Consider the following 14,130-nt stretch of genomic DNA (forward strand, 5'->3'; position numbering starts at 1 on the left):
GTGAATAAGGTTTTACAAAATGTTTAAAAGAGGTATGTGCTTTAAAAAATGTTATAAGTATATCTGTCCTTGTTATGCATTGCGATAGTTTTTACAGATGAAAAGGGATGCAAAAACAACTGTAAAAAATGTGTTTATAGCTTAAAAACAGTGTGAAAGTATGTAAACAGTATTGTGAGAAAAGGTTCTGAGTTTTTTTTATTACATCACAATAGAAAATGATTTCCCAGCCTTTCATATTTTAAAACTGAGTAGTGATAACAGTTAAATCTAGAAAGGTACATTTCCTGAAGAAAATGTGTGTGTTTGCTGAAAGCAGTCGAAACGATTGATTTGATGGCTTGAATAGTGAAGAAGGTTTTACAAAATGTTTAAAAGAGGTATGTGCTTTAAAAACAAAATGGTGAGAAAAAGTGTTAAAAGTATATCTGTCACTGTTATGCATTGAGATATTTTCTTTCTGTTGAAAATGGAGAAATAACAGTGATGAAAAGAGTATCTTATTGACTTTCATACATTTTTAAGCATTAAAAGTATTAAAGAATGAAAGACTGAGAAACAGAAAAAAGTTTGAAGAAAAATGAGCAAATATAGTGATGAAGAGTATATTGCATAACAGTTATCAATATCATAGCAGACAAAAGTATGTCAGCAGTATGAAGGTGAAAAAAAGTGTTGCTTTATTGTCTATTGTTGATTCTGGGAATAATGCTGTTTTGATTCTATTGGATTTCACCGCTGCCTTTGATACAGTAGATCATGACATCCTCATCGTGAGGTTGGAACACTGGGCTGGGGTAAACGGGACTGCACTACAGTGGTTCAGATCCTATCTCACAGACAGGGCATTTTCAGTCACGAAAGATAGTTTTGACTGGGGAGTCAGGTGGCTGAGCGGTGAGGGAGTCGGGCTAGTAATCCGAAGGTCGCCAGTTCGATTCCCGGTCATGCCAACTGACGTTGTGTCCTTGGGCAAGGCACTTCACCCTACTTGCCTCGGGGGAATGTCCCTGTACTTACTGTAAGTCGCTCTGGATAAGAGCGTCTGCTAAATGACTAAATGTAATGTAAATGTTCTTCCATAGCTCCTGTTTCCTCTGGGGTCAATTTATGATATAAAAAAAGTGACTTTCAAGTCACTTTCTCCAAGTGAACGATGAAAAGACTGAAGTGATTATTTTTGGTCCTGCTGGCTCTAGAGCTAGTCTTGTTAACAGGATTAGTAATGTTTTCCCTAATGTCAGTCCTCATGTCAAGAATCTTGGGTTCATTATTGACTCAGACCTTGGGTTAGTTAAGCAGATTAACTCAGTGGTGAAAAACAGTTTCTATCAGTTACGACTGATTTCCAAGTTTAAATCTGCATTGTCTTTTAAAGACCTTGAAACTGTCATTCATGCTTTTATCACCTCACGTTTAGATTATTGTAATTCCCTTTATGATGGTCTCCCCCAGTCCTCACTCTCCTGTCTTCAGATGGTTCAGAATGCTGCTGCCAAAATGTTATCATCCACTAGGAAGTTTGACCACATTACCCCAGTCTTGGCCTCTTTGGACTGGCTTCCTGTCCAGTACAGAGTACATTTTAAAATATAATACTTTGTTTTTAAAGCTCTTAATGGACAGACCCCTTCGTATATCTCACACCTCTTACAATTACACGCACCCATTAGGTCACTGAGGTCTGCGGACAAGCTACTTTTGTACACTCCCCGGTCTCACTGTATACTGGTGCTTGGCTGTGGAATCATCTTCCCCTCTTTTTGTCTAGTAATTTTAATTCTGAATTCGAAAGGGGAGGCAAAACAATTACACACTGCTGGGTATTAGATTTTGTCGCCTTTCTGTTTTAAAAAGCCTTTTAAAATGTCATTGACGTCATACACATTGTACGGCCAGAGATACTGCTTCACGGCAAGCTCTGGGGCCTGTTCCATAAAGGCCGCACAAATAAATTGGACTTAAAGTCCCAAACCAGACTTGAATTAGCTTAACAAGTCAAGCGGGGCTAAAGCGGTTCCATAAAGGCCAATTTCAGCTCACGCAGTCCTACTAATTCAAGTCAGATTTAAGTAGTCAAGCTAATTGCGCGTGCACCCTATTCTTAAGCAGCCCGAGAGGTAAAACATGGATCATACAATCCACCACGGCAAAAGCAATGCACACGGCCACGTGACTTCTTCCAGAAAGAACGTTCCCTTTAAACCTTGTACTATGACAGCTCCCTCATCCACCGCTTCATCAAAATGAAACGACACGCCATGATTGACGTGAACGATAGGCTACGTAGGTCGAGGTCCTTTTTTAGACCTTTACTTCGTTGATTAAAAAACAAACACCCTCTAAACACGTCAATTTACTTTTTTGACATTGTTTTAAATAAATAGCCTACTATTAATCAATACATTACCCAGTAGCCTAACTGTTTAACATGGTTGTGTCGGGAAAATGGAGGATATAGAGTAGCCTATGGATTTAGGTTTGTTTTGCAATTGTAGACTACTGTTAACAACTATATAGCTATGATAATTATACTCGGATAATTTAGATTGAGATAGGCCTCCCTGATGCCTAAACATTTGAAATCACAAACTAGGCTAGCCATAGGCTACGTTTAACGTGGCGTGGAATGTCCCTGTACTTACTGTAAGTCGCTCTGGATAAAGAGCGTCTGCTAAAAAAAATAAATGACTAAATGTATCAAATCATTGTTCATCATCGTTTAATACATTAGGCTAAATGTTGTAGCCTATGTAGGCTATTTAAGTTGATTTTCTATCAATGTTGAACATATTGAACTGATGAGAATAAGAAAATGAGACTATCCGTGGTAAATCATCGTTTTCCCGTTGGGTCAGTGTTACAGGAAGGTCTGGTTAAGCACCAAGTCACGCTAAGCCTGACAGTTAACCTGCCCCGGACCAGACTAGTTTCGCAGCCTAAGTTGCCATAGTAACCAAGTTTGAACTACGTTTAGCTAGCTTTATGGAACCGAATGAACTAGAAATGAGTCCGACTAACTGACATAAGTCTGGCTTATTAGGTAAACTCGCTTTATGGAACAGGCCTCTGGTCACTTCCATTTTTCTCTCAAGGCATCGACAACACAGCTGACAGGGGAGGCTCTCCCTGTCAATACACATGATAGAAAGTGTTTTGGTTTGCTAATGTTGTTGCTAATGCTCTGACATTCTGGTTCTGCTTCGGATGCCATCAAGCGGGATCTCTGGTCGTAGTCAGTCCTTCACTAACCAATCAGCATTCGTTAGCAGAATGCTAGCGTGTTATGGGCAACAACGAATCACCCTGTAAGAAATCGAAAGGACATAAGTACTCGTTCATTCAATTTTTGACCTGTAATCCATGTTGAACATGCAAAAACTACAATCAAATCTGAGATTTCTCAACGAAAATCAGGTGAAAGAGACCAATTTAGCCGTTTAGCTCCATAGACTCCCATTCATTTTTTACTCGACCGCAATCACTCCCAGTGGAACTCTGGTGGAACTGCAACACAATTCGCTACAATGGGGCTTAAAGATCCTGTAAGGTGGAATTAATAACGAGTTACAAGTTCACCACACCACAGAATAATGTGTTATTAACTACCCATCCAAATTCGAATGAAAAAAAAACACTGACAAGTATGTTAAATTAGACTTTGAAATTGTAAGAAAATCAGCAGTCTTCTCTGTTCGAGACTTGGGGGGCGTGTCCCCTGAAGGAGCGGAAGCTCGGCCCCCTCGCTGGAAGGCGCCGCCTCTCTCCTACGACCCAGATAATGGACGATACGTCAAGCCGAACAAAACAGTATACAATTAGAATGTATTTGTTCAATGAGTGAAACATACAGATGCATTGAAATATTCCCCTGAGCTGTAACACAGAGTAAACATTTACAGCAGAGACAGCAGACAGTGAGCTCTCCAACTACTTTTAGCACATTAGCTACCATTTCACCAAAATACCATCATTCTACACCGAGTAGCCTAATATCAAGTTAGCGGTTTGCACTAATTATAGCAGAGATACCTCTGGAAAAGTTATCTAGTATAATTATAGCAAGCACACAGAACTGAGTGATGAACTGCTGGCGGCGGTGGATGGTCCAGGTGCGACCGGAGGATGAACGGCCCGGGGGGCGATGCTCGGTACGGCTCCGCGCTGCAAGAGAAGCCGTGTGTTGGTGAACCCCGTCTGTCTCTTGTCCATGTTAAAACTTTCCGCCGTGAAATGGTCAGTGGCGCAGAGGCGGCTGTTGGAGTTTATCCGGAGCTTTCCATGAGCGTGGCTCTTCACAAAATCTATCCACCTATTTTTCCTTTCATTATCAACAGGGAACTTAAATGGCGTTGCAGCGCAGCTGGAGTTCTTGCATCCAGGGAAGATGCAGTTGCGGGTGGTGGGAGACATCCTGAAGCTAGCTAGCTAGCTGATGTAAGCTACAATAACAGCAGGAGGAGCCATTCAGTGATCTGACGTAGATGGGGCGAAATGACGTAGATAGGGCATTTTTTGGCTCCGCCCATTAAAACCTGATCTGAAAACGGAAGAGAAACTGTTCTTCGGTCTAACTCCACATTTCAGTGCGACAAAGTTTTAGCGCTTTGCACATGCGTTCAGGAACTCATTTCACACGTATATGATGTACTTAGAAGCAAAACATGGAATTTACTTTACAGGATCTTTAATAGGGAGTGGCCAGCATCTCCTTAAACAGGCTCTGGTCTTCCTCAGACAGACCTCTCTCCTCAGGCCCCTCTCATGCAGGTGTTATCGCCCCCACTGGTCAGAGGATGTATTGTAGGCCTATTGATTTTAATAACTTGAACTTTGGTGCAAGCATAAATCAATAGTTTTTAACAGCAAAATTGGCATCACAGCTAGCGATGCAAATTGATGTAAAATGTATGTGTTTTTAAATTATTCAAGTAGCTGGCTAGACCCACATTTATGCCATAATCATAGTTTATGAAAATAAAGAGAGAATGTTTTGGTTTCATTTAGTGGACAATTAGATTAGAAGTTTTTAGCATAAATCAATAGTTCAAGCACACCCAACCCAGCAAATACTTTTGATTTTATGTTTTATTATAGTTAATCTGTTATGTAATTCCTCAATATCCCTAGGATTAACTATTAAACCATATTCCAAATAAATCTACCACCAATGTATTCAAACTACAGAAGCGTACCACTCATGTTCAAATCCCATTGGTTTACGGAATTGGTAGGTCATACTCAAACCACATTGACTCACAGAACTAGGGGTCATAGGAGGGAGCTCATTCTCAATCCCCATTGGTCAAGGGGCCTGAGGAGAGAGGTCTGCAGTTGTAAATGTAAAACCTGTAATTTAATGTACACGTTAAAATGACATTTGGCCGGCTTAAGACTACATAAATTGCTGTCTTAACACGGCACGAATGGTGCAAGGCTGTTCGGCTGCTGATCCACTGGCAGCAAATCGAACTGAAATTCGCCAGCTAAATCGCATTAATTTTCAAAGGATGTCACGTGACAGGCCCCACAGGGCTGCATGGGATAGTTGGCAACGCGAATCAGGTTCGAATTTAGATGATTAACCCTTGATTAGCTGTCAGTGTATCGACACCCTTACACCTCAACAAGAAATATTGTCACATTTTAATATGTGGCATAATACGTGGCACAAGATCTCGTCACACACCTAATGCATACATACCTGATGAATATGTTGTCTGGGCCTCAAGAGTAAACGGAATTTCTGACTCTAAAACAAAAGCGTGCGACAAGGTGCCTTGACATCTGCAACTGAACAGTATAGCATTCCTAAAATTATAATGAGACCATCTACAATCTTTAAAATCTACAGTTAGAAAACAACAAAAACATATTGTCACTGTAGTACTTTTACGACAACTCAGTAGTATCTGATGCTACTTTATTTAAAACATTAAGATCTCAGAGTTATAGGTGTTGGAAAAAGTATTAAAGGGCCGTACTATAGAACTATCATAAAACAAACACTGATGAACAGTTAGAGGAATTGCCACTTTTGTCAAATGAACAGGTTCATGAGCTGGAGTGTAAAGCTCCTACACTACAAGAGGTCTCTCTAGACTGGTAGGGTGTGGCATTGGTTTTTATACCCCCAAAACAAGAGATGCCCTGAGCTTTGCTATTTAAGGTATTTGTACTGTACAACATCACACCAGAGACTGAGACAGAGACAGAAAGAGTAATATGGATAAAAAGACATTATGAGCAAAATATGTCCCAGTTGCAGTTGCAAAGGAGAAGCAAAAGAGCCATTCATATAGTAAACAATTTTTCTTGATTATTCTGTCACATTGGACATAAATGACAATACCCAACCAAGGGAGATACTGATGCCGATATTTCCATCCAAAAAGAAACAATGAATATTGTTGATAATCCAAACTTTCTTTTGGACTTTTTTCAATTACTATATTCTGTACACCACATGAACCCACAATACTTTTTCAACAAGAACCATGTCATCCATCCACACATGCCTGTTCAGAGTTTTCTAAAGGCTTCACAGGATTGTGAATGTGTTAACCACAATACAGCTCTACGTGTGCAGTCCCATAGTCCTCAGAGCTCTACAAAGTGTCCCAGTTTTCTATAGAGACCGGAAAAAAATACATCCATGAAAAATTGCTTAACCCTCGTGCCGCCTTCGGGTCACATGACCCAAAGGTTCATAACGAACCATCGTTGTGTTTACCCCATTTTACCCAATACAAAAACAAATAAAAATACTTTTCTTTTAACCATTCCAATTTTGGGGGACTGAGACAGCCCGACAGTTAAAAGAAAATGCTTCATTTTGTTTTTGTATGAGGTAAATTTGTCGCAATACGAAGGTGGGTCACAATGACTGATGGGTCAGAATGACCCGAAGATAACACAAGGGTTAAATTATCCGGAGGACAGCACAGTTTCAGGCAATAGGAATGTTCAATCTACATCATCCATCCCTTACTCTTCCATCTCTATTGTAACCGAAGGGTCCAGATCTGAAACAAAATGATGTCAATTATGTTTTTGACAATTGTTATTCTATATATTATGAACACAGTGAGGTTATAGTGTTCAGCATATCTCAGCAGAAAACAATACCTAAAGAAAGTCATTTATAAATAGAAACGTTCCAGTCAGCCTCCCACTGCCTTGTTTCACACTCACCCAAGCAGCCTTCCTCTGACCCGTCCTCTTCCTCATCCCAGCCCTCCTCATTTGCCAGTAAGGGGTTCCTGGACTCACTTTGGCTCTTGAGGGGGAAGTAATGTCCGTTTCCTTGGCTGAAACATAAGGGCCAGGAAGTTAGGCTGTTACTCTATTACCTTTCTTGTAAGTCGCTTTGGATAAAAGTGTCTGCTAAATGAATAAATGTAGTCATTCAATCATACGTTCTTCCGTCCATCTGTTTTTCTCCCTCCTTACATCTACTATCGTAGATGCATGCAAAACTTCCAAAATATTAAGTTAGCATGCATATAATCTGGACTAAGGGAGCTTTGGAAACCTGGTACAGATAGCTACAAACCACAGCCTCCTAACATCTTACCTGGTACAGACAGGTACAGTATAAACCAGAGCCTCTTGCCTCACCTGGTACAAACAGGGATGAACCACAGCCTCTTGTCTTCTCCAAACACTTGCTCCAAGTTCCTCTTCAGGCCTACGTTGAAGCCGTTCCTGTCTGGACCAGTTACAAAGACTGGTGCAGAAAAGGCCTCTGAGGGAATAAGGGGTATAGACAGTGACAAAGAAAGAGAGGGAGATGTCGGATTCAGTTGTAACTTATAGGATAATATAGAAAGCTTCAAATTCACTACCCAACCCCTCCAGAATCCCTGTTAACATTCAACACCTCCCACTGGAAAAAAGGGGGATCCGATTGAACTCTTACCCAGAGTGGACCTGTTCTTGGCCACCAGCCAGCAGTGGTAACCAAATAGGAACATAAGACTGACGAAGAACATGAGTGCCACAAACATGAGGAAGAGGACATGGAACTTAGTGCGTCCGTTGGGCAGGTCCCCCTGGGAGAAAACCAGTTAGAGCTGAAGATCAGAACATTTCCATAATTACAAAGACACCTAGATGGATACAGAAATGGCTATAAAGTTGCACTACTTCAGCTGAAAGTACCAAGACATGTCTTTTGACAAATTTTCCCTTTGTTGAAAATAAAGTGAAACCTTCAGATGTTCCCGACTATATTTGAGGGTCCTCACTTTGAGAGAGGGGGGTACGTAAGAAGGCCTGTTTACGCCGCATTAGAAACTGCTTTTACTGACTGTAATTATAACGTACTGGCCTATATTTTGTGCTATGTCATGTTAGGCTCTTGTAACACAACATTAGCATTAGACACCCAAAGATGCTAAAGTGAAGTTGTATGTCTTGTGTGTATTTTTGTATGTTTAGTTTAAACTTTATTACAAATGAAGAAAACCTGAACTGTGTGTTTATGTCTGTATATGTATCATATAACTTGAATTTACAAATAAAGTAAAGATTTGTCCAACATTTATACATTTACATGTATTTATATCATTAGAAAGTGCTAGTTCTTCTCTTCAATATGGTATAAACAGTTCAGGTGTATGATTTGATATGAAAAATGCATATTCATATCATTCTACAGAGGACAGGGCATTCTTATTTAGAGTTTCTCTTCCCTGGAACAGATTTCATGTTCCAATCTACGATGGCTGGCGCCCTGGTGTCTAGGGCTACATCAAATACCCTTTTTTGTCTGCTAAACTGCTGCACTAGTTCACACTTTACTAGTGGGGACCTCACCCTCACTGTTATTGTAACTGTTAGTTTCTTCTTTGCATTCTCTACTACTCTCTTCTCTCTGTCCCTCCTCCACACCTCCTCAAGGTTTTTCCTTGTCTACCTTGAGGGTTTAGGTTGGTTGAGTAGCAGTTCTATGATGCGTAGGGAAGAGTGGGGTGATTTATGCCAGTGGGGAAGTTGTGCCACCCCTGTTTCTAGGGAACCATAGAAGAAATTGGTCAAGTGACCCCACATTTTTGAAGAGTCAGCCAATTTACTCATCCTGCAAAGAAGAGAGCCTCATTGCATGAGACATAAGTACATTTAAGTTCAAAAAACTGTTTTTTGCCTTCCAAAGTAAATTTTCTATGATCAAGGTTTTTTTATTGTTGTGTCTGAACAGTTATAGACAAGTTTGAAAACATTTCACACATGGTTTAGTGCTTTGGTAAGCTACACAATGAGTGTATATAGCTAGCATGATTTTAGCTCAAAACTGCTGGATGATGCATTTCCAAAAACGTGGGATTGGGGTGATTTTGTGCCAAAGGGCCTGGGGTGAGTTGTGCCACTTATGAATATTGTATTACATATTATTTTATTGTAATTATACGTTCTATTGTTACATTTTATCACAAAAACTATGTGACATTCTAGAGACTATTTTCTATTTTCTGTCTGACATTTTAGACAGAAAATAGAAATAGACCATCATGCCACAGAGTTATAAGAGTAAGACAGGCAGGGCTTCCACTCCTCTAGCGGACATGGACAAAGCAGTGAAAGAGGTGGAGAAGGGGAAGTCCATTTGTCACATGGCGAGGCAGATGAACATATGCAGGATGTCATTAAAACGATACATGGAGAAGAAAAAGATAGATGGAAAAGAAATAAGGCCAGGATATAAAAGAACTGGACTTGCCAATCAAGTCTTTGATGTTGTAAAATAACTTTAAATAAACCTTAAATTAGTAATTTTGTATTGAATTTGTCTAGCTTTTATATAGCATCACAGTTTCTGACATGAAAATATTCTGTTTTACTTCAATAATCAATGGCACAATTTACCCCAACGTGATCTAACAAAACTTGGTAATAATGTTATAAATAAAGCTTGAGAAGTGTGTCTAGAATATATTTTATTGAACATTTGCCTTTGAAAGGGGCATATTAACAGAACTATATACAAGACGTTTCCATCAGATATAAGTGGGGGTGAAATAGAGTCACTGAGAATGGAACGTCCCACAAAATGAGTCTGGCTTGATGACACGATAAAAAAAAGAATAATGGGTGTGTTTAACAAAAGCTTCTGAAGGCAAGACTAATATTATTTAAATATCTATAATTTCCTATTGTGGTTATCAGTTAAAGTATTAATCTTCCTCTTTGCTCAAGATAGACATGTCAACAATCTATGCTCACGCTTAACTTAATATAATATTTGCCATCAAAATCAAATCTGTTTTAAAATAACGGGAATTAACTATATTAAAAACATTTCATGTACAGTTAGGACCATAAGTATTTGGACATTGACACAATTTTCATCATTTTGGCTCTGTATACCACCACAATGGATTTGAAATGAAACAATCAAGATGTGCTTTAAGTGCAGACTTTCAGCTTTAATTTCAGGGTATTTACATCCAAATCAGGTGAACGGTGTAGGAATTACAACACATTTTATATGTGGCCCCCCCCTTTTTAAGGGACCAAAAATAATTGGACAAACTAACATAATCATAAATCTAATTGTCACTTTTAATACTTGGTTGCAAATCCTTTGCAGTCAATGACAGCCTGAAGTCTGGAACCCATAGACATCACCAGACGCTGGGTTTCGTCCCTGGTGATGCTCTGCCAGGCCTCTACTCCAACTGTCTTCAGTTCCTGCTTGTTCTTGGGGCATTTTCCCTTCAGTTTTGTCTTTAGCAAGTGAAATGCATGCTCAATTGGATTTAGGTCAGGTGATTGACTTGGCCATTGCAGAACATTCCACTTCTTTGCCTTAAAAAACTCTTTGGTTGCTTTCGCAGTATGCTTCGGGTCATTGTCCATCTGCACTGTGAAGCGCCGTCCTATGAGTTCTGAAGCATTTGGCTGAATCTGAGCAGATAATATTGCCCGAAACACTTCAGAATTCATCCTACTGCTTTTGTCAGCAGTCACATCATCGATAAATTCAAGGGAACCAGTTCCATTGGCAACCATACATGCCCACGCCATAACACTACCTCCACCATGCTTCACTGATGAGGTGGTATGCTTTGGATCATGAGCAGTTCCTTCCCTTCTCCATACTCTTCCCATCATTCTGGTACAAGTTGATCTTGGTTTCATCTGTCCATAGGATGTTGTTCCAGAACTGTACAGGCTCTTTTAGATGTTTTTTGGCAAACTCTAATCTGGTCTTCCTGTTTTTGAGACTCACCAATGGTTTACATCTTGTGGTGAACCCTCTGTATTTACTCTGGTGAAGTCTTCTCTTAATTGTTGACTTTGACACAGATAGGCCTACCTCCTGGAGAGTGTTCTTGATCTGGCCAACTGTTGTGAAGGGGTTTTTCTTCACCAGGGAAAGAATTCTTCTGTCATCCACCACAGTTGTTTTCCGTGATCATCCGGGTCTTTTGGTGTTGCTGAGCTCACCAGTGCGTTCTTTCTTTTTAAGAATGTACCAAACAGTTGATTTGGCCACACCTTATGTTTTTGCTATCTCTCTGATAGGTTTGTTTAGATTTTTCAGCCTAACGATGGCTTGCTTCACTGATGGTGACAGCTCTTTGGACTTCATATTGAGAGTTGACAGCAACAGATTCCAAACACAAATACCATACTTGAAATGAACTCTAGACCTTTTATCTGCTCCTTGTCAATGAAATAACGAACTCCCTTTATGAGGGAATAACATACACCTGGCCATGGAACAGCTGAGTAGCCAATTGTCCAATTACTTTTGGTCCCTTAAAAAGGGGGGGGGCCACATATAAAATGTATTGTAATTCCTACTCCGTTCACCTGATTTGGATGTAAATACCCTGAAATTAAATCTGAAAGTCTGCACTTAAAGCACATCTTGATTGTTTTATTTCAAATCCATTGTGGTGGTATACAGAGCCAAAATGATGAAAATTGTGTCAATGTCCAAATACTTATGGACCTAACTGTATGTGTGACAACCATTTGCTAAACTTGCTACAACAGGGCAGGCAACTCAAGCCATTTCTCCCTGTGCTCATTCAATATAAATCTATGGCTCATTCAGCTCCAGGTAAATCGGCAATCGGCCAATGTGAACTTTTGTGCTCGTGCCCTGTTCGTATCCGTGAGCACATTTGCAGGCAACTTTTAATGACGTAAGCAAATAAATGGAGTGCTAGTTTACCCATTTCGGATTGGTTTCGAACTTAGCAAAAATCAGGAAAAATTATTCTATGAAAAAGCTAGTAGTATGAGCCAGGTTCGAGAATCGAACAAAAATTATTTTGGGAGATAGTTTTGTAAATGTTGACTGGAGTTAATAGATTAAAAACGACCGGAAGAGCCGGATGTCTAACAAGAAATGCAATACCACCTACATCCACCGGGGCCGTTGCTTCAAGCCGAGGGGCGAGGGTCTGAGTTCTCCACATATTAGACATTCTCTGGTAATAGCCAAGTTAGCTTGTCGACAGCTACACTAGGATAATATATCATATCCATTCACTGTGGATACACTTGCGTGAATATTTGAAAATCTGAATAGTAATGACAGTAATAAGTAGGCTGTCCCCACTCAGTCGACTAGTCGATTTTCTGGTCGATATGCTCTTGGTCGACTACGATTTTTTTAGTCGAGCTGCCGTATGGCAGTGTGAGATCTGATTCCCGCTTGTGTCAACATTGCTGAATTAACGAAATGTTCTACAGAAATTATAGATTATTTAAGACAAATAAAGCAACTATTAAAAATATATAATTGAAAAGAAAAGGTGTTACTGTTTTCCTTTTCGTTAATCTGCGCTTTGTTTTGTTTTGGTATTTTGCACACGGCACGAGCACAATTGGCTGCCGAACTACAAACTCTGCCATAGCTTACTTTGTCTGTGTTATTAGTCAAAATGGCAAAGAAATCTGTGGTATGGCAGCATTTCATTAAAGTACATTTACAAAGTACCGGGTGACTCGAAAAACGTTGAATGCAAACTCTGCCAACAACGGTTTATTTTTCATAGTTCGACGTTGAATATGATGTAGCATACCACCTGAAAAACGTAAGTTGGCCTAGTCCTACTTCGCTCATGCTAACGCGCTGGGTTGAAAAATGAATATGCCTATCATAAGAATCACATCTAAATCGAATGACATTATCTTCTCCGGCCAAGACAACAAAATCTTTCTCTGTTGCAACGTTCCCCACTCAGCTTCTACGTAAGTTCGCATGCTGCAAGTTTTCAGGCAGTGATAAGCGCGCTCTGATGTCTGCATGTTAAACAAATAATATTTTTAATTTGTAGTACATTGTAAGAGATACTAAATACCATCGGCATTCAGTTACAGCAGGGCCCCGTTCGTCGTAAGGGTTGAAGCTAAGTTAACCAATTGTCCCTTTAGCCCGTTAACATTAGCATATTTGAAAATCCCTCTTTGATTTCATTTACTGGGACATAGGGAATATAACTAGAGAGGGTACAATTTCTGGGGAAATTGTAGGGTGTGCTTGCTTGCGTCGGTTGCACAGGGGTCCGTTTTTGAATGACATTTTTTTTTGCTGCTCATTTACAACTGAAAATACAAGTGAAGTGTAGAATGAAATAGATGTCTTCTCATTTCCCCTGCAAGAGGCAGCCTCATCATTGAATCAAAACGAATAAATTTGGCAGACCGGTGTAAAAATTGACCTAATCTCTATGACTTAAACGTCCTTTAAAGTTTTTCCCTTCTCGTGATATTTTAAGGAATTTAGCCTACTCATATTGCATTCATTCATGAATAAAGAACCCCCTTTGAAGATTATTCTACGACGTTACCGGCAGTAGAAGATGGAATCGCGATTCAGACAGTCCCATCTGCTAACTGAAAATATGCCCCCCAAAACGTAAATAAGCTTGACATTTATTTAGTGGAAAATCGCTCATTCATAAAAAGCTCACTGGTAGCGATCATTGTCAGTAACAACGCAAAATGCGATATAGCCCTGTGTGGAGAAGCTGCCCCGGTAAATTGTACTACTACGGTACAGTACTAGTAGACTACTGCTGTGTTCGTCTTGGTAGCGATTGCGTTGGTTGAATTGGATTTAACGTTCCGTTGTACGGTTTAGGCTGAAATTAATTATTTTCATGAACA

The 14,130-nt window shown here is 39.8% G+C and overlaps 1 protein-coding gene across 1 annotated transcript in view; it reads right to left on the bottom strand.

Annotated features, from left to right (window-relative positions):
- Positions 1–6,108: 6,108 nt before the first annotated feature.
- Positions 6,109–14,130, bottom strand: part of zdhhc15b (zinc finger DHHC-type palmitoyltransferase 15b) — a 52,419-nt gene continuing 44,397 nt past the window's right edge. The window contains exons 8-12 of the mRNA XM_067247753.1: positions 7,922–8,054; positions 7,621–7,747; positions 7,195–7,310; positions 6,992–7,025; positions 6,109–6,628 (exon numbers count right to left, since the gene is read on the bottom strand). Of these exons, the coding sequence (XP_067103854.1) occupies positions 6,601–6,628; positions 6,992–7,025; positions 7,195–7,310; positions 7,621–7,747; positions 7,922–8,054 (438 nt within the window). The 3' untranslated portion in view covers positions 6,109–6,600. The remainder of the gene's footprint in view (positions 6,629–6,991; positions 7,026–7,194; positions 7,311–7,620; positions 7,748–7,921; positions 8,055–14,130) is intronic.

The sequence above is a fragment of the Osmerus mordax genome, chromosome 12 (assembly GCF_038355195.1).
Source record: "Osmerus mordax isolate fOsmMor3 chromosome 12, fOsmMor3.pri, whole genome shotgun sequence".
Lineage (NCBI taxonomy): Eukaryota > Metazoa > Chordata > Actinopteri > Osmeriformes > Osmeridae > Osmerus > Osmerus mordax.